This window comes from Ursus americanus, chromosome 36 (genome assembly GCF_024610735.1).
Source record: "Ursus americanus isolate L20-20 chromosome 36, mUrsAme1.1.p, whole genome shotgun sequence".
Taxonomy (NCBI): domain Eukaryota; kingdom Metazoa; phylum Chordata; class Mammalia; order Carnivora; family Ursidae; genus Ursus; species Ursus americanus.
Window position 1 is genome coordinate 14,017,429 of NC_142162.1, and position 24,552 is coordinate 14,041,980.

Genomic DNA, 24,552 nt, shown 5'->3' on the forward strand with positions numbered 1-24,552 from the left:
ATCACCACGTCCTAGTCCCTGTGAATATGTTACCTTATCTGGCAAAAAGGAACTTTGCAGATGTGATTAAGGATTTTAGCATGGGTAGATTACCCTGGGTTATCAGGGAGACCCCATGTAATCCCCAGAGTGTCTGTAAGAGGGAGGCAGGAGGGGCAGAGTCATGAGAGAAGAGCACGTGATGATGAGGGAAGAGATAGGAGTGATGCACTTTGGAGAGGAGGAAGGGGCCACAAGCCACGAAACACAGGTGGCCACCAGCAGCTGAAAACAGCAAGGCAGTGATTCTCCCCTGAGAGCTTCCGGAAGGAACCACCCCTGCTCACACCTCGACTTTCGTCCAGTGAAACTGACTTTAGACCTCTGACCTCCAGAACTGTGAAAGAATAAGTCACCAAGTTTGTGGTAATTAGTCACCACAGCCACAGGAGAGTGAGTAACAGAGGCCTGGTTGTGGGGCCTCCTTCCTCAGGAGGCAATGCTTGAAGTAAGAATGAATGGAATTCACTAGGTAAAGAGGGAGGTAAAAACATTTGGGACGGAGGGGTGCGGCATCCAAGAAGCTGCAAGCTGGCCCACAGTGGCTGGAACAGAGAGGGAGGGAAGCGAGGGCTGGGGAGGAGGCAGGGCTGTGGCAGGGCCTCGTAGACCACATGCAGGGCTTTTGTCTCTTGCTTTCCTGAAATAAGGAGCCGCTGGAGGGTTTGAGGCAGGTGGGGTGAGAGAATAAAATTTGTATACTATTTTTAAATGGCCTTGGTGGCAATTGGAAAATGAATTGGGCTGAAGCAAAGATGACAACATCAGTTGGGGGCATTATTGCAGTAGTGTAGGTGGGAGGGCTGTGCACTGGGGTCACTGTGAGCTATCCAGTGGGTACCCTATAATGGGTTATACTTTCCCATGTTGTTATATTGACGCTTTAAACTGTACTTGTCCACGATGAAACTCATCATCTGCCCTGTGCTCAGTGACAAAGACATCCATCTTTTCCTATCACGAATCTTCATGAGCTTGGCATTTTCCTGCCAAAGCAGAGCCAGTAGTCACTATATATGTGTATGTGGTGTATATGTGTGTGTGTGTGTGTGTGTGTGTGTATACATATATATGTATATATTTGACTTTATATATTTTTAAAAGATGATTTCAGTGTGGAACTGTGTTAGAGACTTGTGGAAATTTTAAATTAATCATTCTCCTGGTTTTTACATCTCATCGTACCATATTTAATGCTGTTGCAGGATTGTTGCTGAGTTAACAGGAATTCTCTTATGGAAAACATGTTTCTTTTCCTCTAATTGTCTGTATTTATATAATCGTTGAGTTATGTCACCACTTCTCATAGATCCTACAAGCTTGCCAAGTACAGAAAAATCTCTTCAATCCTCTTCCTCCCATTACAGAGGAAAAAAATAAACATTTTGTTATTTTTTCCTCTCTAAATTACTTCCTTAGGAGGTATTACTAGTCAGCGACATGAATATCTTTATTTTCCTTCCTACAATTTAAAGTCTAGAAATTTAGACACAAAGGCTGTTCACAGGGGAGAGGGGATGAAGCATGGGGCCAAAGGTCAGACTGGGGACCCAAAAGGTGAACCCCTGGTTGGGTGAACTAGGGAAAAAGCCCATTCTACAAAGAGAGCCTAAGGAAACTCACCTGCCTAAATCTTGGCTCTGGGTAGAGGGATAAAAGACATTCCTTGAAAATTCAGGACCACAATACAGCCTTTATTTATTTATTTTATTTGTTTATTTTTACAATAAGCTCTACACCCAACAGGGCTTGAATTCACAACCCTGAGATCAAGAGTCATATGTTCTACTGACTGAGCCCGCCAGCTGCCCCCACAATACAGCCTTTATATTGATTTAGAGCTAGAATTCACATTACCCAAGCAGCTGGAAGAAAACCACAGTGGATAATTTAATCTCAGAATAATCCTTGGTGGTGGCCTGAGATTCATGGCGTAAGCAAATGCAGATACTCAGTCTTCAAGGCTCCCCACAAACAGATGAAGTTCTAAGGAACACAAGTGCATAATCGGAAATTGTAAAACAAAACAAGGAAAAAAGCCATGTAAGTGATAGAAGAAACAGGAAAAAGCGAATTAAGACATCTAAATACTGCATATATGGGAATTATTGGATAAAATAAGTGTATGTGTATGTACAGACATTTGTATGTGATGTAGTGTGAGTACACACACACACACACACACACACACACACACGTATTTTGAAAGTATGACTAAGGAATGAGAGATTATCAAAAATGATCAGCCAGAATTGAAAACAACCAAAAGAACTTCTAGAAAATATAATAATCGAAAATAAAAGCTGTAACCTCTGGCCCCTCCTGATTAGGGAGCCTGAATAGTGACCCCAGGCGGCCTTGGAGCCCACCCTACAATACTTCCCAGCTGCAGAGCCCAGTCTACAGCCCCGCCTAGCAAGTGGAGCCCAGACTACTCCTACTTACTTGTTGAGCACTGCCTGCAGCCTTGCTCAAGCAGGGAGCCCAGCCAATAACCCCTCCCCAAAACAGAACATAAACTGGGGCCCTACCTAACCATGAAGCCCAGACAGTGATTCTGCCTGATCACAGAACACATCCGCCAGCCCCACCCAACTGGTAGGTACAGCTGCTGGCCCCACCTGACCAGGGAGCCTGGCTAGTAACCTCCCTCAATAGTGTAGCACAGCCAGTAGCCTGCCCAGTTGTGGAGCATAGCCTGAGGCCCTGTCTGATCATGAAGCCAACTGAACTTGGAGTCTAGCCGGTAGCATAGCTTGGGATCCCACTGGATCAGGTGCAATTGTGGAGCTCAGCCTGCAGCGCTTAATCATGGATCCCAAACAGCAGGACTGCCCAGCCAGGGAACACAGTCTGAGACCTCAGCCAACCAGAGGTAATTGTCCAGTGCAGTTAGTGGCTCTGTTTGATCATGTAGCCTAGCCCAGCAGCCCCATCTGGCCAGGGAGCCCAGCCAACAGCCCTGCTTGAATGCAGAGCCCAGCTAGAGAACTGCTCCCATCTGACTGGGGAGCCCAGCCAGTGTTTCCCTCAACCCCATGACCTCAGAGCATAATCGGAAGCCCTGTCCAACTAGAAACCTAATAGACATATATAGAATTTTGCATCCAACAGTAGCAGAATACAAATTCCCCTTAAGTGTACATAGAATATTCTCTAGGATAGATCATACGTTAGGTCACAAAACAAGTCTTTTTTTTTTTTTAAGGTTTTATTTATTTATTTGACAGAGAGCACAAGCAGGTGGAGTGGTAGGCGGAAGGAGAGGGAGAAATAGGCTCTCTGTGGGGCAGGGAGCCCAACTCGGGGCTCTATCCCAAGACCCTGGGATCATGACCTGAGCCAAAAGCAGATGCTTAACCTGACTGATCCACCCAGGAGCCACTCACATAACAAGTCTTAATAAATTTAAGAAGATCAAAATCATATCAAGTACCTTTTCTGACCACAGCGGCATGAAAGTAGAAATCAGTAATAGGAGGAAAATTGGAAAATTCACAAATATGTGGAAATTAAACAACACACTCCTAATCAACAGATGGCTCAAAGAAAATCAAAAGGGAAATTTAGAAAATCTTGAAATAGATGAAAATGGAAACACAATGTACTGAAACTTATGGGATGTAGCCAAAGCAGTTTTATGAGGAAAGTTTGCAGTAATAAATGCCCACATTAAGAAAAAGGAAAGATCTTGAATAAACAATGTAAATTTATACCTCAAGGAACTAGAAAACAAAGAACAAACTAAGTACAAAAATAGCAGAAGGAAGGAAATAATAAAGATTAGGCCAAAAATAAATGAAGTAGAGCATAGAAAACAATAGGAAAACAATGGGAAAAATTAAACTAATTCTTGGGGTTTGTTTTTTTTTGAAAGATACACCACATTGACAAAACTTTAGGCAGACTAACCAAGAAAAAAAAGAAGACTCAAATAAATAAAATTATAAATGAAAGAAGAGACATTATAACTGATACCACAGAAATACAAAGGATCATAAGAGATTACCATGAACAATCATATGTCAACAAATTGGATAACCGGAAGAAATGGATAAATTCCTGGAAACATAGAACCTATCAAGATGGAATCAGGAAGAGACAGAAAATCCGAACAGACCAATAACAAGTGAGGAGATTGAATCACTAATCAAAAACCTCCCAACAAAGAAAAGCCCAGGACCAGAGGGCTTCATGGATGAATACTACCAAAATTTAAAGCAGAGTTAATGTCAATCATTCTCAAACTCTTTCAAAAAATTAAAGAGGAGGAAACACTTCCAAACTCATTTTATAAATCCAGCATTACCCTGATACCAAAGATAGGCCAATATCCCTGTTGAACATAGATGTAAAAATTCTCAACAAAATGCATAGCAAACCAAATTCAACAGCAAATTAAAAGGATGACACACCATGATCAAGTGGGATTTATCCCTGGGAATGCAAGGATGGTTCAATATATGCAAATCAATAAATGTGATACAGCACATTAACAGAATGAAGGATAAAAAATCATATGATTATCTCAATAATGTGGGAAAAGCATTTGACAAAATTTGATATCCTTTTCATGATAAAGACTCCAACAAATTGGGTATAGGAAGAATGTATTTTGACATAACAAAGGTCACATATGACAAGCCCACAGATAATATCTACTCAGCAGTGAAAAGCTGAAAGCTTCTCCTCTAAAATGAGGAATAAGTCGGGGGTGCTCACTCTTCCCACTTCTGTTGAGCACAGTACTAGAGGTCCTAGCCAGGGCACTTAGGCAAGTAAAAGGAATTAAAGGCATCCAAATCAGAAAAAGAGAAGTAAAATTATCCCTGTTTATAGATGGTGTGATCTTATAGAGAGAAACTTTAAAGACTACATCGAAACATTGTTAGCATAATGAATGCATTAAAGTCGTGGTGCTCTGAGGCAGTCTTCCTAGTCCGGCAGGGCTGCAGGCTGAGCTCCACAGCTGGGTGGGGCTGTGGGCTTGGCTTCCTGCCCAGGTAAGGCCCAGAAGCTTTTTATGGTAGCATGACCCAGGAAATTGTTACCAGCCACTCTTCCATGTGTCCCATTGCCTGAGTTGGTCATATGGCCACACCTAGCTGCAAGAGAGGCTGGGGATGTAGTCTGTGGTCAGGCAGCTGTGGCCCCAGCTCACATCTGAGGATTTCTTAATAGGAAAGAAGAGGAAAATGGTGGTCATTTTATTATTACTGTTATTATTTAAGTCATGTGTTCCTTCCTACTTTTATTCCATTTCATAATAAAATGAATACAAAAGTAATGACGGGAAGGTAGCAAGTGTGGAGTTTTTTAAAGGTATTTGGAAAGGGTGAGGACCAGAGGAATGGAGGGTGGGGTTTTTTTTTTCTTTCAATTTTCTTTTTGGTTTGAATTCGGAAATATCGTATGGGGCAAGAGCAATTTAGAGAATATTCGAGAGAAAGGCAGCCAGGCTCTAGTCCTGGAAGATAACAGGGAGAAGGAGGAAGAGCCTAGGGAAAGAGAAAAGGCTGGAAGGGTGTTTTCTGAACCAAGAACACCGGGGAACCTGTGAAGGGACAAGATGAGCACTGGGCGTGGCTGTCTGTCACTGTGACGCCTTCACACCCACCCCATCAGCTCTTCACCAGTAGGAAGTATTATCAGGTGCTTGTCTGTTGTATCCTCCTTCCCTGCCCCCCACCCCTATCCCCAATTTAGTGCTAAGGGCAATTCTAAGGGAAGGTAAGCTTGTAATGTTGAGGGAGCCAAGGTTAACGCTGACATATTTATGAGAATCTGATAGCCAGAGACTGAGATTGTGTGATGTAATTTTACAGTTGTTATACATCTAACTTGCTGATTTTCTTATTTTAGATTTAAAGGTACGATTGAGGAACTCAGTAATGAGATTTTATCTGCACGGAATTGGTTGCAACAGGAGCAAGAGCGGATAGAGAAAGAACTTTTACAGAAAATTGATCAGCTTTCCTTGGTTGTTAAGGAGAACAGTGTAGGTATTGATGTATAGCATAATATAGTAAAGTTATTGGGCGGGGCCTGCAATGTTTGCGAGTAATCCCTAGCAATTTAGCATTGACTGATTTAGCACCACATTATGCCGTTCAGTTATTTCCTGTCTTAGAATCCTTTCTTTCTCTGTGTTCATTATAAAGAGAGCACTTGAATTGGTTTTGGTTAACAAAGGCAAAGTAGAAAATGTTGGCACCTTCAGCTAAGATGAATTTAAGTCAAGACCTTCATGAACCAAATTGTCCACCTGCATTTCTAAATAAAACTAACTACAGGCTTCATCCTAGTGTGGGTGAATTTCATCATCTGGAAAACAGCATTGACTAGGTTTCTCCCGTTAGGCCCCTCCGTCACACTATAACCACAGGATGTCGAGTCACGGGGCAACATGTCAACAAAATCTACCCTTCTCGTCTCCATTTTTCTTCTCTTTTTACCCCGCTCTCCCAGAGAACGAAGGATTGCAGAACTGTCAGGAAAGCCTTGCATGTAGAATGTTCAAAACCAGTAGGCTCTGAAACTGGTATTTGGCAAGCAAATATTTTTTTTGGTTTGGTGATTTAGCCTGACCATCTTCCTCTCCCTTCTCTTTTCTTGCACTCCTTCCTCCTGTTGGACTTGGTGGAGCGGAAGCATCTGGTGCAGTCTGCCTCTCTGACTCTGCTGTCTCTCAGGGCTGAGACTGCATTGTCCAACATCAAGAGAGCTAGGTCATGCAATAGCCCACTTACCACTCAGTGTTTATAGTCTTGGCCTCCAAAGCTTACCCGCAGACACAGATTCCCATAAAAACCAGGCATGTTGGAAAGAAAAGAAAATATTTAATATTTCAAATATTTCTGTAAGTGTTCTCCTGTATATTATCAGATCTACTGATTGATTTACTTAGATTCATACTACATTTGTAGGCTTCTGTGTCTTTGGGTGACTATTTTTACATGTGGGTTGGTTAATAACTTAACAGTAAACCCCACGATAATAGTAGCTTTAATAAGATAGCATCTTATTTCTCCTTCACAGAAAAGCTGTTTGGGAGTAGGGAATGTAGGGCTGATGTGGTAGCTTATCAGTCCTCAGCAACCCACAATTCTTCTGGCTCAGCTCTCTGCAGTTCTAGAGAGTGACCCTTGTCCTTATAGTTCAGTATGACCACTAGTGCTCCAGCCATCATGTCTGAATTCCAGGAACAGAAGGAAGACAGAAGGGGTGAGGATAGGCCTCAGCTGCCTTTTAGCTTTTCCTGGAAACTGCCGTACACCCTTCTACTTACATCTCATTGGCCAGAACTTCATTTTTTTTTTTAAAGATTTTATTTATTTATTCAACAGTGATAGAGACAGCCAGCGAGAGAGGGAACACAAGCAGGGGGAGTGGGAGAGGAAGAAGCAGGCTCATAGCAGAAGAGCCTGATGTGGGGCTCGATCCCAGAACGCCGGGATCACGCCCTGAGCCGAAGGCAGACGCTTAACCGCTGTGCCACCCAGGCGCCCCCAGAACTTCATTTTTATGCCACACTAAACTCAGGAGACAGCAGAAAATGTAGTCTTAATTCTGGTTGAGCTTACAACCCAGCTGAAATTCAGGGCTCTGTTAAGGAAACAGGAGAGAATGGATGTTTGAGCGAGCCAACAAACCACCTTTGCAATTCTGTTCCCTGCAGATTGTTGTTAAATGATACTATGACTGATACGGGTGCAGGACAGACTTTCCTTTTGGAATAACCTGGTGCAATTCTTCTCATGGATCTCAGGGAGCCAGCGAAAGGGACATGGAGAAGAAGCTCAGCCAGATGTCAGCCAGACTTGACAAAATAGAAGAGAGTCAGAAGAGGAACATGGAAGTGCAGAGAACAAAACAAGAAGAGGAGAAAGTGCATGGGCGCATCAACAAGCTGGAGTTACAGATGAATGAGGACATGAAGGAAATGAAAGCAGAAGTTGACGCTGGTAGGCCAAAAAGCAGAAGGCTCTCATGGGTTTTTTCTTTTCTTTTCTTTTTAATTGTTAATCTTTATTCCTTTTTTAAAATGTTTCTTATTTAAATTCAATTGATTAACATATAATGTATTATTACTTTCAGAGATAGAGGTCAGTGATTCATCAGTCTTACATAACCCAGTGCTCATTACATCACAAGCCTCCTTAATGCCCATCACCCAGTTACCCCATCCCCCTACCCACTTCCCCTCCAGAAATCCTCAGTTTGTTTCCTATGATTAAGAGTCTTTTATGGTTTTTCTCCCTTTCTGATTTCGTCTTATTTTTTCCTCTCTTTCCCTATGTTCATCTGTTTGAGATCAGTGAGATCATATCAGTGAGATCCACATATCAGTGAGATCATATGATAATTGTATTTCACCGATTGACTTATTTCACTTAGCATAATACCCTCTGGTTCCATCCATATTGTTGCAAATGGCAAGATTTCATTTTTTTTGATGGCTGCATAATATTCCAGTGTGTGTGTGTGTGTGTGTGTGTGTGTGTGTGTGTGTGTACACACCACATCTTCTTTATCCATTCATCTGTCAATGGACATCTGAGCTCTTTCCATAATTTGGCTATTGTGGACATCGCTGCTATAAACATTGCGGTGCAGGTGCCCCTTCGGATCACTACATTTGTATCTTTGGGGTAAATACCCAGCAGTGCAATTGCTGGGTTGTAGGGTAGCTCTGTTTTCAACTTTTTCAGAAACCTCCATACTGTTTTCCAGAGTGGCTGTACCAGCTTGCAATCCCACCAACAGTGTAAGGGTTCCCCTTTCTCCACATCCTTGCCAACATCTGTCGTTTCCTGACGTCTTAATTTTAAACATTCTGACTGGTATGAGGTGGTATCTCATTGTGGTTTTGATTTGTACTTCTCTGATGCCAAATGATGTTGAGCATTTTTTCATGTGTCTGTTGGCCATTTGTATGTCTTCTTTGGAGAAATGTCTGTTCATGTCTTCTGCCCATTTCTTGATTGGATTATTTGTTCTTTGGGTGTTGAGTTCTTTATAGATTTTGGATACTAGCTCTTTATCTGATAAGACATTTGCAAATATCATCTCCCATTCTGTTGGTTGTCTTTTGGTTTTGTCGACTTTCCTTTGCTGTGCAAAAGCTTTTTATCTTGATGAAGTCCCAATAGTTCATTTTGCTTTTGTTTCCCTTGCCTTTGGAGACGTGTCTAGCAAGAAGTTGCTGCAGCCAAGGTCACAAAGGTTGCTGCCTGTGTTCTCCTCTAAGATTTTTATGGATTCCTGTCACGTGTTTAGGTGTTTAATCCGTTTTGAGTCTATTTTTGTGTATGGTGTAAGAAAACGGTCCAGTTTCATTCTTCTGCATGTGGCTGTCCAACTTTCCCAACACCATTTGTTGAAGAGACTGTCTTTTTTCCATTGGGTATTCTTTCCTGCTTTGTTGAAGATTAGTTGACCATAGAGTTCAGGGTCCATTTCTGGGTTCTCTATTCTGTTCTACTGATCTGTGTGTCTTTTTTTGTGCCAGTACCATACTGTCTTGATGATTATAGCTTTATAGTAGAGCTTGAAGTCTGGAATTGTGATGCCACCAGTTTTTTGTTTTTTTTCCCCCAACATTCCTTTGGCTATTTGGGATCTTTTCTGGTTCCATATGAATTTTAGGAATATTTGTTCCAGCTCTGTGAACAAATTTGATGATATTTTGATAGGGATTGCAGTGAATGTATAGTTTGCTCTAGGTAACATAGACATTTTAACAATATTTGTTCTTCCAATCCATGAGCATGGAACGTTTTCCCATTTCTTTGTGGTCTTCCTCAGTTTCTTTCGTGAGTGTTCTATAGTTTTCTGAGTACAGATCCTTTGTCTTTGATTAGTTTTATTCCTAGGTATCTTAGGGGTTTTGGTGCAATTGTAAATGGAATCAACTCCTTCATTTCTCTTTCTTCTGTCTCATTGTTAGTGCATAGAAATGCAACTGATTTCTGTGCACTGATTTTATATCCTGCCACTTTGCTGAATTGCTGTATGAATTCTAGCAATTTTGGGATGGAGTCTTTTGAGTTTTTCACATAGAGTATCACGTCATCTGCAAAGAGTGAGTTTTACTTCTTCTTTGCCAATTCAGATGCCTTTTATTTCTTTCTGTTGTCTGATTGCTGAGGCTAGGATTTCTAGTACTATGTTGAACAACAGTGGTGAGAGTGGACATCCCTGCCATGTTCCTGACCTTAGGGGGAAAGCTCTCAGTTTTTCCCCATTGAGAATGATCACTGTGGGCTTTTTGGATATGGCTTTTATGATATTGAGGTATGTACCCCTCTATCCCTACACTGTGAAGAGTTTTAATCAAGAAAGGATGCTGTACTTTGTCAAATGTTTTTCTGCATCTTTTGAGAGGATCATATGGTTCTTGTCCTTTCTTTTATTTATGTAGTGTACCACACTGATTGATTTGCGGATGTTGAACCACCCTTGCAGCTCAGGAATAAATCCCACTTGGTTGTGGTGAATAATGTTTTTATGCACCGTTGGATCCTATTGGCTAGTATCTTGGTGAGAATTTTTACAACCATGTTCATCAGGGATAATGGTCTGTAATTCTCCTTTTTGGTGGGGTCTTTGTCTGGTTTGGGACCAAGGTAATAATGCTGGCCTTATAGAAAGAGTTTGGAAGTTTCCCTTCCATTTCTATTTTTTGAAACAGCTTCAGAAGAATAGGTATTAATTCTTCTTTAAATGTTTAGTAGAATTCCCCTGGGAAGCCATCTGGCCCTGGATTCTTATTTGTTGGGAGAGTTTTGATTACTGCTTCCATTTCCTTGCTGGTTATGGGTCTGTTCAGGTTTTCTGTTTCTTCCTGTTTCAGTTTTGGTAGTTTATATCTCTCTAGGGCTACATCCATTTCTTCCAGATTGTCTAATTTGTTAGCATATAGTTGCTCATAATCTGTTCTTATAATTGTATTTCTTCAGTGTTGGTCATGATCTCTTCTCTTTCAGTTATGATTTTATATATTTGGGTCCTTTCTCTTTTCTTTTTGTTAAGTCTGGCCAGGGGTTTATTGACCTTATTCTATCAAGGAACCAACTCCTAGTTTCATTGATCTGTTCTACTCTCTTTTGGTTTCTATTTCATTGATTTCTGCTCTAATCCTTATTATTTTCTCCTCCTGGGTTTAGGCTTTATTTACTGTTCTTTCTCCAGCTCCTTTAGGTATAAGTTTAGATTGTGTATTTGAGACCTTTTTTGTTCCTTAAGAAAGGCTTGTAGTGCTATATACTTCCCTCTTAGGGCCACCTTTGCTGCATCCCAAAGGTTTTGAACAGTTGTGTTTTCATTTTCATTTGTTTCCATGATTTTTAAAAATTCTTCTTTAGTTTTGTGGTTGACCCATTCATTCTTTAGTAGGATGCTCTTTAGCTTCCATGTATTTGAGTTCTTTCCAAATTTCCTCTTGTGATTGAGTTCCAATTTCAAAGCATTGTGGTCCAAAAATATGCAGGGAATGATCCCAATCTTTTGGTGCTGGTTGGGACCTGATTTGTGACCCAGTATGTGATCTATTCTGGATAATGTTCCATGTATACTCGAGAAGAATGTGTATTCTGTTGCTTTAGGGTGGAATGTTCTGAATATATCTGTGAAGTCCATCTGGTCCAGTGTGTCATTCAAAGCCCTTGTTTCCTTTTGATCTTCTGCTTAAGTGATCTGTCCATTGCTGTGAGTGGGGTGTTAAAGTCCCCTGCTATTATTGTATTATTATCAATGTGTTTCTTTAATTTGGTATTAATTGGTTTATATAATTGGCTGCTCCCATGTTAGGGGCATAAATATTTACAACTGTTAGATCTTCTTGTTGGATAGACCCTTTAATTATGACATAGTGTCCTTCCTCATCTCTTATTACAAACAGGCTTTGGTTTAAAATCTAATTTGTCTGGGGGTGCCTGGGTGGCTCAGTTGTTAAGCATCTGCCTTTGGCTCAGGGCATGATCCCAGAGTCCTGGGATCGAGCCCCACATCAGGCTCCTCAGCTGGGAGCCTGCTTCTTCCTCTCCCACTCCCCCTGCTTGTGTTCCCTCTCTTGCTGGCTATCTCTCTCTGTGTCAAATAAATAAATAAGATCTTAAAAAAAAATAAAATCTAATTTGTCTGATATAAGGATTGCCATCCCAGCTTTCTTTTGATGCCCAATAACTTGATCAATGGTTTTCCACCCCCACTTTCAATCTGGAGGTGTCTTGGGTCTAAAATGAGTCTCTTGAAGACAGCATATGGATGGGTCTTACTTTTTTATCCAATATGATACCCTCTGTCTTTTGATTGGGGCATTTAGCCCATTTACATTCAGAGTAGCTATTGAAAGATATGAATTTAGTGCCATTGTATTACCTGTAAAGTCACTGTACCTGTATATTGTCTCTGCTCCTTTCTGTTCTATGTTACTTTTGTGCTCTCTCTTTGCTTTAAGGATCCCTTTTAATATTACTTGCAGGGCTGGTTTAATTATCACAAATTCTTTTAGTTTCTCTTTGTCCTGGAAGCTTTTTATCTTTCCTATTTTGAATGACAGCTTAGCTGGATAAAGTATTCTTGGCTGCATATTTTTCTCATTTAGCACCCTGAATGTATCATGCCAGTCCTTTATGGCCTGCCAGGTCTCTGTGGATGGGTCTGTTGCCAGCCTTATGTGTCTACCCTTTCAGGTTATGGACCTCTTTTCCCAAGCTTCTTTCAGGATTTTCTCTTTGTCTCTGAGATTTGCAAATTTTACTATTGTATGTCGGGGTATTGGCCTATTTTTATTGATTTTGAGGGGGGTTCTCTATGCCTTCTGGACTTGAATGCCTGTTTCCTTCCCCAGATTAGGGAAGTTCTCAACACTAAACTCCTCTTCTGTTATTCCAATTATTCAAGTATTGTTTCGCTTATGGTATCATTATCTCTCATATTATCTGCTTGTGATCCAGGAGTTGTTTATCTCTCTTTTTCTCAGCTCCTTTTTCTCCATCATTTTGTCTTCTAGATCACTAATTCTCTCTTCTGCCTCATTTATCCTGGCAGTTAGAACCTCCATTTTTTATTGTATCTCATTAATAGCTTTTTTGATTTCAACTTGATTAGATTTTAGTTCTTTCTTTCCCCAGAAAGGGATTTTGTAGTGTCTCCTGGGCTTTTTTCCAGCCCAGCCAGTATGTTTATAATTGTTATTCTGAATTCTAGTTCAGACATGTTACCTACGTCCATACTGATTAGGTCCTTGGCAGTCAGTACTGCCTCTTGTTCTCTTTTTTGAGGTGAGTTTTCCATCTTGTCATTCTGTCCAGAGAAGAACAGATGAATGAGAGGACAAATTACTAAAATGGCAAAAACAACCCCAGAGAAATATACACTAAACAAATCAGAAGTGACTGGAAACCAAAAAGAAAAAAATTTTTTTTTTAAAAAAAGACAGAGAATATAATCAGACAGGTAAAAGAACAGAGTAATACACTGGATCCTGTGTATATTTTGATCTCTCTATTAGACAGCTAGATCCTAAAATTGTAAAGAAAAAAAAATATATGTACAAAAATAAAATTCAATGCAATGACAGGATAGAATGTAACTGTAAAAATGAAAATTAGGGAAGCCTGGGTGGCTCAGTCGGTTAAGCACCTGCCTTCGGCTCAGGTCATGATCCCAGGGTCCTGGGATCAAGTCCCACATCAGGCTCCTTGCTCAGTGGGGAGCCTGCTCTCCCTGTCCCCTTGCTTGTGTTCTCTCTCTCACTCAAAATAAATAAAATATTTATCAAAAAAATGAAAATTAAAAGACAAAAAAAAAAAAGAATATAAACAGACAGGTGAACAGAACAGAGCCCTATACTATATTCTGAGTATATTTTGGTCGGTTTATTAGAAGAAATTACATCCCAAACTTGTAAAAAAAGAACTTATATACATACACTAATAAGATTAAATACATTGAAAGGATAGACTGTAACTGTAAAGATGAAAATTCAAACAGACTTTAACAAAAAAAAAAAAAAGAAGAAGAAGAAGAAGAAAGAGAGAGAGAGAGAGAATATGATCAGATAGGTGAAGAAAACAGAGCCATACACTAGATTCTGGGTGTATTTTGGTCTGTTTGTTAGAAGAAACTGCATCCCAAAATTGTCAGGAAAGAAAAACATATATATACAAAAATCAAATTAAGCACAATGAAAGGATAAAAATGTAACTGTAAAAATGAAAATTAAAAAAGATTTAAAAAACAGAGTTGATAAAATAAGAAATTGGTTGAGACTCCTGGGTGGCTCAGTCAGTTAAGCGCCTGCCTTTGGCTCCGGTCATGAGCCCAGGGTCCTGGGATCAAGTCCTGCATCAGGCTCCTTGCTTAGCGGGGAGCCTGCTTCTCCCTCTGCCTGCCACTCCTCCTGTTCGTGCTTGCTTTCTCTCTCTGACAAATAAATAAATGAAATCTTAAAAAAGAAATTGGTTGAAAAAGGAAAGAAAAAAATTAAAATTGAAAGACTAAAGTATTCGTGGAAAAAAACCCCACAATTCTATATGCTATATTCCCCTAGCACTGGAGTTTTGCAGTTCTCTGTGATTAGTAAACTTGGTCTTAGTCGGAAGTTCTTGCTCATCTTCTGGGGGAGGGGCCTGTTGCACCGATTCTCAGGTGTCTTTGCCCTGGGCAGAATTGTACCACCCTTGCCAGGGGGCCAGGCTAATTAAGCTGCTTCTGATTGCTCTATGTGGCTTTTGCTCCTTAAAGACTTTCTGCACGGCTTTAGAAGATGAGAATGAAAATGGCAGTCTCCCAATCTCCAGCCCAGAGCTAAGAGCTGGAGGCCCCACTTCTCAGTGTGCCCTCAGGGAAGAGCAGCCAGTCACTCCTGTCCCCTGGTCTCCAGCCGCACTCCTTGCTCACCCAGCCTGTGACCGAGCATTTCTGTCTCAGGCACCCGACCCTGTTTCCAGTCTCCGAGCCCGGCAGACTCCTGCGGTGCACACCCACGCCGCTTCTCCCAGTGAAGGAAGAGGGGTCTCACTTCTGTTTGCCACTTCCTGGGCCCCTGCTGGGAGAGCAGTTTCCCAACTGTGCCACGGTTTGTGGTGCATAGCAACACCCAGCTGAGAGCCCACTCCTGGGTTCTCTGATTGCAGCCAGCTTCCCCGCTCGGATGCCCGGGAACTCTGCCACTCAAGCACCTCAGGGATCCTGAGACCACATTGTCCCACCTAGGATTCCACCCCACTTCGCCGCCTGAGCACCTTTCAGGCAGGCACGTCCCTCACCAGAGCAGCATTTTAAAAGTTCTGATTTTGTCCTCCGCGGCTATGTCACTTTCCGGTGCCGGCTGATGGAGGCTCCCTCCCCGTTCTATCTTCCCATATATCGCCTCGGACTCACGTCTCCGCACCTCCTACCTTGCAGGAAGTGGTCGCTTTTCTATTTGTAGAGCTGCAGCTATTCTTTCTTAGATCTCCGGTTGAGTTCGCAGGTGTTCAGCGCGATGTGATAGCTATCTAGCGGAATTCCTGGGAGCCGTCGAACTCGCGCTCCTCCTCCGCCAGCTTGGACTCCTGCTCGGGGTCATTTTCAGAGGGATCTGAAAGCCAATTAACGAGCGCCCCCCTGGCTAACGGTCATCACAGTGAAACGTCCTTAGGTGGTTCTCTAAGTAGCTGTGCTGTGTTGAACTGACGTGTCGTTTCAATTCCAAGTATGTGGCAAGCCACCACGAGGGACAGGCACACAAATGAAAACTGCTCATTTTGCAACCGATGTGCGCTTTCTGTAGTGCCATCTGCGGGTTCGTTTCTGCGCGTAGCCACGATCAGTATGTCTCCGAAATGAACCTCTATCTTTGAGCGGCTTTGGAAGGCTTATTTCATGCTGCGGGCAGCACGCTGCCAGGGCAGCGAATGATTTTCCCCCGCGCAGAAGTCAGCAGGGCCCATGAATTCGCATATGTTTAGAAGAAAGTGGTAACGCTGATGTCCAGGTCTGAAGTACTGTTAGACTTACACTGTGAGCTTAGGAATACAGTCCTGGACCCAGTAAGTGGAAGTTACTTGAAGACAGATTTCAACTCCTCACGAGGCAGGTTATCCTCGGGTGACGGGTCCTAAGAAGACACTGGTGGCTTTGTGAGCCTGAGAGCTCTTTGTGACGGAACGTATTCAAGTGGAGGCTGCTTGGTTATGGTCGGCAAAGACAAGACAGGCTTACGGCGTGACGAGGGGCACTGCATTATCTCCTAGCTCCTTCCAGTTCTATGGTTCCATAATTTTCTTCTGCAGAATCTACTTTGGCCACATGGAAATAAAAGTAGTTCGTTATCCCAAGAATAGCTTTGTAGTCACCACCAAAACTTGACTAGTTTATGTAAGTAGAAGTCATGGGGACATCTGGGTGGCTCAGTCGGTTAAACGTCTGCCTTCAGCTCAGGTCATGATCTTGGGGTCCTGGGATGGAGGCCCGCGTTGGGCTCCCTGCTCAGTGGGGAGTCTGCCTCTCCCTCTGCCTGCCCCTCCCCCTGCTTGTGTGCACATGCTCTCTCTCTGGCAGATGAATAAAATCTTAAAAAAATAAGTAGGCGTCACAATTAAATGTATGCATTGAAGAACTTGTGAAGATAAAAACAAATTTCCTTTCTTTGGGGCTATTAGTAGAATATGGTATGTGAATATTTCATCAGAGTTTAACTTTGCATCATTCCCTCGGGGGGTTTGTTCCCTTCTGTTCAACATGCCATTGAAGTGGTTAATATTCAGGGGCGCCTGGGTGGCGCAGTCGTTAAGTGTCTGCCTTTGGCTCAAGGCGTGATCCCAGCGTTCTGGGATCGAGCCCCACATCAGGCTCCTCCGCTGGGAGCCTGCTTCTTCCTCTCCCACTCCCCCTGCTTGTGTTCTCTCTCTCGCTGGCTCTCTCTCTCTCTCTGTGTCAAATAAATAAATAAAATCTTTTTTAAAAAAAGTGGTTAATATTCAGTACCTAATAAGAAGGACATATGAGCTTTTTAAAATTAAAAGATTTACTTTTTCTTATTCCAAAAACAATATATTTCTTAATGGAAAATAAGAAAACACAAAATATTTTCTTAAATCCTCATAACTTCTCTCACCCAGGGGTCATCTTTATATGTATCATTTTATACATATATGTGCTTTTTCGAATCAAAGCTCATATGCCATACATGCTGATTTGTCACCTGCTCTTTTACTTGTTGTCTCTTTCTGTTCAATAAGAACGTTATTTCTAGTAAGTAATATTTATTCTTTATATGACATGAATTGTCAGTAGAGGAAATTTTCTGAGAGAAAATTCTTTTTCCCCCTAAAGATTTATTTATTTATTTTTAGAGCGAGAGGGAGAGCAAGAGTATGAGTGGGAGGGGCAGAGGGGGACAATCTCGACAGACTCTGAGCTGAGCCTACAGGTCCACACAGGGCTTGATCCCATGACCTGAGCTGAAATCCAGACTTGCACCCAACCAACTGAGCTACCCAGGTGCCCCTGAGAGAAGATTCTATATTTACTAATACAGACAAGACCTTTTACACGTGTATTTTAAAAACGCATAGAAATACAGAATAACATGAAATGCTTTTTTGATGGGGAATTTTTTCTTTTGTTTTGCTTTTTATTTTGAAATTATTTCAGATTTAGAAAAACTGTAAGAATAGTCCAAAAACTCTGTGCATCTTTCATAGAGACTAACCAATTGTTAACATTTTGGAAATATGCTTTATCTCGTGTGATGGGAGTATGTGTGTGTGTGTGTGTAAATACAATTTTTTTTTCCTAAGTCATTTGGGAGTAAGTTGGAGAAGTCATGATGCTTTTTTAATCCTTTATTATTTCAATCTATAAACCCTAAGGACAGGGACATTCTCTTAAATAACTATAGTCCAGGGAAATAGTGACGAAAAATTTTTCAATATTCAATTTTCCACTTCTTTAGAGCAGACCTTCCCGGTCTAGGTTCTATTCCAGAAGCATACAGCATGGTTCGTTATCATGTTTATTTAGTGTCTTTTAGTATGAAGCTGTTCCTCAGTGGTGTTACATCATGATAGAATACAGGCCAGTATTTTGTGGAATGTCAGTTTGGGTCTGTTTGCTTCCTCTTAATTAGGTTCAGGCTGTGCATTTTGGACAGAAATGCCACAGAAGTGGTGTGTCCCTCACTTATCAGGGAACCTTATCAGGAGTATGTGATGATGTTGGTTTCTCCCGGTATTGGTGAAATTAACTTTGATCCCTTGGTTAAAGTGGTATCTGCCATATTTCTCCATTTTAACAGTTCCCTTCCCCCTTTGTAATTAGAAAGTAATCTGTAGGGAGATACTGTAAAACTGTGTAACTATCCTGTTCCCTCTCAAACTTTTACTCCAGTAGTCTTAGCATCTACTGATAATTTTTGCCCAAATCAGCTGTTACTATGTGGCGTAGAATTTGACACAGCATTGTTTTTTAATATTAACTCTTGTGAAATTTACCTCTTTTTAAGGGTTTACAGCCATCTATGAAAGCATAGGATCCCTCAGGCAAGTTCTTGAAGCCAAGATGAAGTTGGACAAGGACCAGCTGCAGAAGCAAATCCAGCAGATGCAGAAGCCGGAGGCTCCCCTGTGAAGGGAGCTGGGACAAGGACCTCAAAAGTGGTTTTGCCAGTGGGGCGAGAGCTGCATACCTCCGTAGCCAGGCTGTCACTGCATTCAGGAGTGTTCTATTCATGGCGTGCATGTGCCAAGCAATGTGTTTTCATGGGTCTAAATGTTTACCTTGGGTCTCGAAAACACTTTCTTTTAAAGTATTAAGTACAATTTTTACCACTTTATTCCATCTCTCTAAATTCAGTGGAATATCCTCCCTGCCCCTAGATTTGGAAAGGCTTTTAACCCCTTCATTTTATGAATGAAAAGACTTAATGACTTTCCTTCAATGCTTGACGCTCTAGCCAAGACTTTACTATTTTGAAAAATGTCATGGTGATTTTTTTTTTTAATTAAGAAACTAATGAATTGTCACAGGAATGTGTTGCTCCTCACCGTAAATTAAGAGAATGTCCTGGTAGATTAGGATCCAACCTTTTAGTCCATATTTGAATTTTATTATTGTTATCTGTGCATTTCTTATATGGTTATCTTCTTGTAACTCTTCTGTCTTTTGTAGGGACAAGGGATTTAACTTTTGGAAAACCACCCCCCAACCACCATTTATGTAATGAAAATAGCTTAAAGATTGATAACTGCCATTTACACTGCAAATTAAAATGGAAACTTAAGGCAATTATCTAGATAACGCAAGGCACAATATCCGCATCGACCACCTACTTAAACCAGGTTTTAATATTGAAAACTTTTTTCAATTATCCACAGCCTGTATAGTGATAGCCATATCTTTAATAATGGAATGGTGGTTAATAGTCTGTTTATTGCACAATTAATTGTTAATCATAATAGGATGTGAGAATTTTTCAGGCTTTATGATCTCCTCTCTAACTGTTTCCAAAATTGGCACAAAGTGCTAAGGTTTATATACACTTATTGTAACTGTATTCTTGTGCCTTGGTTTTACCACGTCAATGCAATGTATCCTCTAAAAGTTTTAGGACAAAATAGAAGGCATGATAATACATCAGAATTATGATGTAAAAATGGGATCCTATGTAATTTTTAAATGTTCTAAAAATTTTATCACTGTTAAGACATTAATCATTCAGTATTATTAATGAAATAGAAATTCATACTTTTGTATGGACAGAGAATCAAATTGATATTGCATTTATAACGCTGTCAAGAAACTTTCATTTTGAGCAGCTTTGTAGATGATGGGTGTTTTCTTTTCAATCGCCATATTTGATTAGTCATGGAAAATTGGTGCCAGTGAAATTGTTCACCTGTGTTCGTATAAACCCATGGTGAGACACACACTGTTCTAAACTGTGAGGGTGCCCAGGAAAAGGAAAACAGTTCTTTAAAAATTAAAAAAAAAATGTTTTTTGTTTGCCAAGGACTCAGGAAAATTAAAGCATTTTCTATTTTTAGGATAAATCATAAATGAAATATGTAACTGGCTATTACTGTTTACCCATATGAAATAGGCTGCTGAAGTCCATAGTAGTTTACCCTCAATGGCTGGACAAAAATTCTTTGAAAATTTGGACCTGAGAAATCCTATAAGGAATGTGTCATCCAACACATTGTTCCTTAATTTTATCACAAATCTTTGCCTCTCTCTATAGGAAGACGATTTCCCCTTAACAATGAAAAATCAAAGGTGAACGCTCTTTTGCAATCAGAAAGCGAATTTGTTTTTGTGATCAAGTAAGTGCATCCAGTACAGTTTTCTCTGCTGAAGCACAAGCCACAGCACAGAGAGCTTTGCCCCCTGCAGCATCTCTCTCCTCTGTGGTCCCGGGGGGAGGAAGGGTCCACAGGCGCGACTCCTGGGGAGAGGGGGCCCCGGGGGCCAGCTGGACTCAGGTTGAGGGCTGCATGAGCAGGTGACGGCTGGCTGTCCACTGAAATTGCCCAGGTGCTTCTGATGCTGCCCACCTTGTGTCCTGAGCTCCCGCAGGGGTTCCCCACCCTGGCAACATGCCGGAATCACCCGGGGAGTTCGAAGAGCTACTGATGCCCGGGCCGCCCCCCTAGGCCAGCGGAGCCAGCACCTCTGGGAGGTGGGACCCAGGCATCTGTAAGTAACCAAGGCCCCCAGGGGATTCCGAGGCTGCCGAGGTTGTAAGCCAATGAGCTACAGCGTACGCTTATGACCAAAGTCTAAACGAGGATCAGCTTCCGTGTTCTTTCCTTTACCAGAAATTTGCAATAAAAGGAATAAAATTTCTAAATAAACGTGGTGTATGAATTTTAAATTTAAAAGTATTTTGGTGAGAGGCAATGTACTGGGAACTGGAAAGTCACGGGGAGCTGCTCCGTCTGGGGGTGTCTGAGGCCGCAGTGCCTTCTCGCCTCTGGGCTAAGGCCAGCTGCCAGTTGCTAGTGTGTGCTGGGCCCCTGTGCTGCAGACTCGGTGCGTGTTCACTCATGGCAGTGTAGCAACAAGTACTGTTCGCGTCCCCATTTTACAGATGAGAAAAATGGGTCACCTAAAGGTTGGGCAACTTGCCCCAAATCCTGCAGCTAATACGTGGGATCCGTGATTCATTCACACCAGGCAGCCTACTTCCACAGTCCAGGCACCTAACCAGTATGCCACTATCCTACCTCGAGAGATAATCCTTGCTTCCCGCCTGACTTGCCAGGCCACCAACTGCAGCCCCATCTCCACAGGACCTTACAGCTCCACCATTGGAGTCACTTTGCTTTTTAGTGTCCCAGTTCCAAACACCTACGAGAGACCCCTCAGTAGCTTCACTTGGGTCAGAGGTCTTCCTCTGGTTTATCAGTGTAGGCACGGGACATGAGGCCAGTTGGTGCCACAGGCCTGAGGGGTCCCAGGCATTGCAAGCCCTGTGCTGGGGCTGTCCTACTCAGGGGACTGCATTTCTATGCACTGGGAGATGAGTTATGTTAGGTGACTGCAGAGCGGAACAGAATGATTCCCTCTAAACCATGGTTATCCCACTTGGCTCTCAGCCTGAAAACACCCACAAACCACTCATGACATCCTGGAAACTCAATGGTAACTAGATGGAGTTCTTCTGTCACTGTCCTCTTCTAGCTGTGTGATCTTGGGCAGTTCTCTTAACCTTTCTGAATCTCAGTTTTCTCATCTGCAGAATGGAAATTATAACTGTTTAAAAGAGGCAGCTAAGCTCTAATTTTCAAAATGCTGAAGTAGTTCATGCAATTTTGGGTACTGAGTGGTCAAATATGGGGAACGGGAGGGGAGATATTGGTGGTGTATCATAGCAAGTAAATGGGAAGTTCATGTTTTGGTTCAAAGCATCCCATTCCCTGCTGGGATCGTTTATGGGAAGTGACTCTGACCTCCAAAGAAAGTGGTATCCCAGCCTGAGACACAGAGGAGCAGTAGAGCCTGGATGAAGAGATAAGTGGGCAGGACCAGAATGGGGACAGTCCCTGAATGTGGGGAAGCTCTGGGCAGATTCTCAGGCTAAACAGGCTCATCCCTGGAGCAGGCATGGCTTCCCTAGGACTAAGTCTGGGATGAGGTGCATCCACTGAGGGGCCTGTGTCGAGAGGGCTGTGATGGGTGGGGTCAAACCCCGAAGGTGGAAGCAATGAATAAGCAAATGTATATCCATATAATGGAGTACTGTGCAGCTGTAACAAGGAAAGGAATTCTGACACATGTTTTAGCGTGAATGAATCTTGAGGACATTTTGTTTAGTGAAATAAGCAAGTCACAAAAAGACAAATGTTGTATGATTCCACTTGTATGAGGTACATAGAAGACTCAAACTCATAGAAACAGAGTAGCATGATAGTTGCCAGGGGCTTGGGGGTGGGGCAGGGGATGGGGTGCTAGTATCAAATGGGTACAGAGCTTCAGTCGGAGAAAAGGAAAAAGTTTTGAAGATGGATGGTGGTGATGGTTACAAACAATGTGAATGTACTTACTGCATTTGATGTACTTAACGACACAGAACTACACATTTAAAAGTGGTAAGGGATGCCTGGGTGGTACAGTTGGTTAAGTGTCCTATCCTTGGTTTTGGCTCAGATTGTGATCTCAGGGTTGTGGGATCGAGCCCTGTGTTGGGCTCTGCACTCAGTGGGAAGTCTGCTTAAGACTCTCTCTCCCTCTGCCCCTCCCCTCTGTGTGCTCTCTCTCTCTCTCTCTAAAATATATAAATCTAAAAAAAAATGGTTAAACTAGGGGTGCCTGGGTGGCTCAGTCGATTAAACATCTGACTCTTGGTTTTGGCTCAGGTCGTGATCTCAGGGTCATGGGATTGAGCCCTGTAATGGGCTCGGCACTCAGTGGGGAGTCTGCTTAAGACTCTCTCTCCCTCTCCCTCTGCCCCTTCCCCCACTCTCTCTCTCTAAAATAAATAAATCTTTAAAAAAGAGATATGTGTGCATTTTACTTTGTACCATAATAAAATGTTAATAATATGTTACCATTTTTATTTTTTAAATTTTTTAAAAAAGATTATTTGAGAGAGAGAGAGCAAGAAAGTTGGGGGGGCAGGGGGAGAGGGAGAGAGAGAGAGAGAGCAGCAGACTCCCCACTGAGCATGGAGCCTGACACAGGGCTCAATCCCATGACCCTGAGATCACGACCTGAGCCAAAATCAAAAGTCGGGTGGTCAACCAACTGAGCCACCTGGGTGCCCCCCAAAAAATATATATCTTACAAACAACAAAACAAAACAAAAGAAGTGGATTCATTAGCCATCCAGTTGAGCCTTCAGATGAGACTGCAGCCCTAGTAGCTTTACTGCACCCTCCTGAGAGATGTTAAATCAGAGGTACCCAGCGAAGCCATGCCCACACATCTGACCCACAGAAACTGTGAGATACTAAGTATTTGTTGTTTTAAATTGCTACATTTTGGGGCAATTGGTTATATGCAGCAATAGAAAACTAATGCACTGGCACTGGGTAATCTTTTCTTTTTAAAGATTTTATATATTTATTTATTTGACAGAGAGCACAGAAGCAGGGGGAGTGGCAGGCAGAGAGAGAGAGAGAGAGAGAGAGAGACAGAGAGAGAAGCAGGCTCCCTGCTGAGCAGGGAGCCCAATGCAGGACTTGATCCCAGGACCCTGAGATCATGACCTGAGCCAAAGGCAGACACTTAACCGACTGAGCCACCCAGGCACCCCTGGCACTGGGTAATCTTGACAGAACTACTTTGTGGAAATGTGTATTTCTTGTGGTACGAATTATATGTTCACATATATAATCTCATTTAATACATTTTCTGAGCAGGACATGATCTTAACTTATACTGAATGGCATATATATCTTATCCCATTTAATCTTTGTAATTAGCCTATTTGGTGTGTACTATTATTTCCATTTTGTGGATGGAACAGAGAGGGAGAAGTTGAATGTTAACTAATATTACAGTTGACTCTTGACTAACACAGATTTGAACTGCACAGGCCCACTTACATGTGGATTTTTTTTATAAATACAGTACTGTAAATGTATTTTCTCCTATGGTTTTCTTAATAAAATTTTCTTTTTTCTAGCTTACTTTGTTGTAAGAATACAGTATATAATTCATATAATTTACAAAATAGGTGTTAATTGACTATGTTATCAGTAAGGTTTCTGGTTAAGTTTTGGGGAAATCAAAAGTTTTATGCAGAATTTCAGCTTTGTAGGGGGGGTGGGGGAGGGTTGTTGGTGCCCCTAATCCTCTGCATTGCTCAAGGGTCAACTGTATATAGAAGCTGGAAATGAAACAAAGCTCACACAGCTAATTAATGGAGTTGCGGGGATTTGAATCCACATCCACATCAAAGTTTAGGCTGCCATTCTGCTTCAAGAAAGTCAACACCTGCACATAAGGTGATTTGTTCAATATCTAACAATTGTTTGGAGTCAGAATAATGGTTAGCTCCGTTGTTCTCAAAGTATC

General features: G+C 41.9%; 1 protein-coding gene across 5 annotated transcripts in view; it reads left to right on the plus strand.

Annotated features, from left to right (window-relative positions):
- The window catches only part of FAM81A (family with sequence similarity 81 member A), an 81,447-nt gene extending 57,283 nt beyond the window's left edge, over positions 1–24,164 (plus strand). For all 5 annotated transcript variants that reach the window (XM_045783300.2, XM_045784829.2, XM_045784027.2 and 2 more), the window contains 3 exons: positions 5,902–6,037; positions 7,808–8,003; positions 18,536–24,164. In XM_045783300.2, the coding sequence (XP_045639256.1) occupies positions 5,902–6,037; positions 7,808–8,003; positions 18,536–18,660 (457 nt within the window). In that variant the 3' untranslated portion in view covers positions 18,661–24,164. The remainder of the gene's footprint in view (positions 1–5,901; positions 6,038–7,807; positions 8,004–18,535) is intronic.
- Positions 24,165–24,552: the final 388 nt, after the last annotated feature.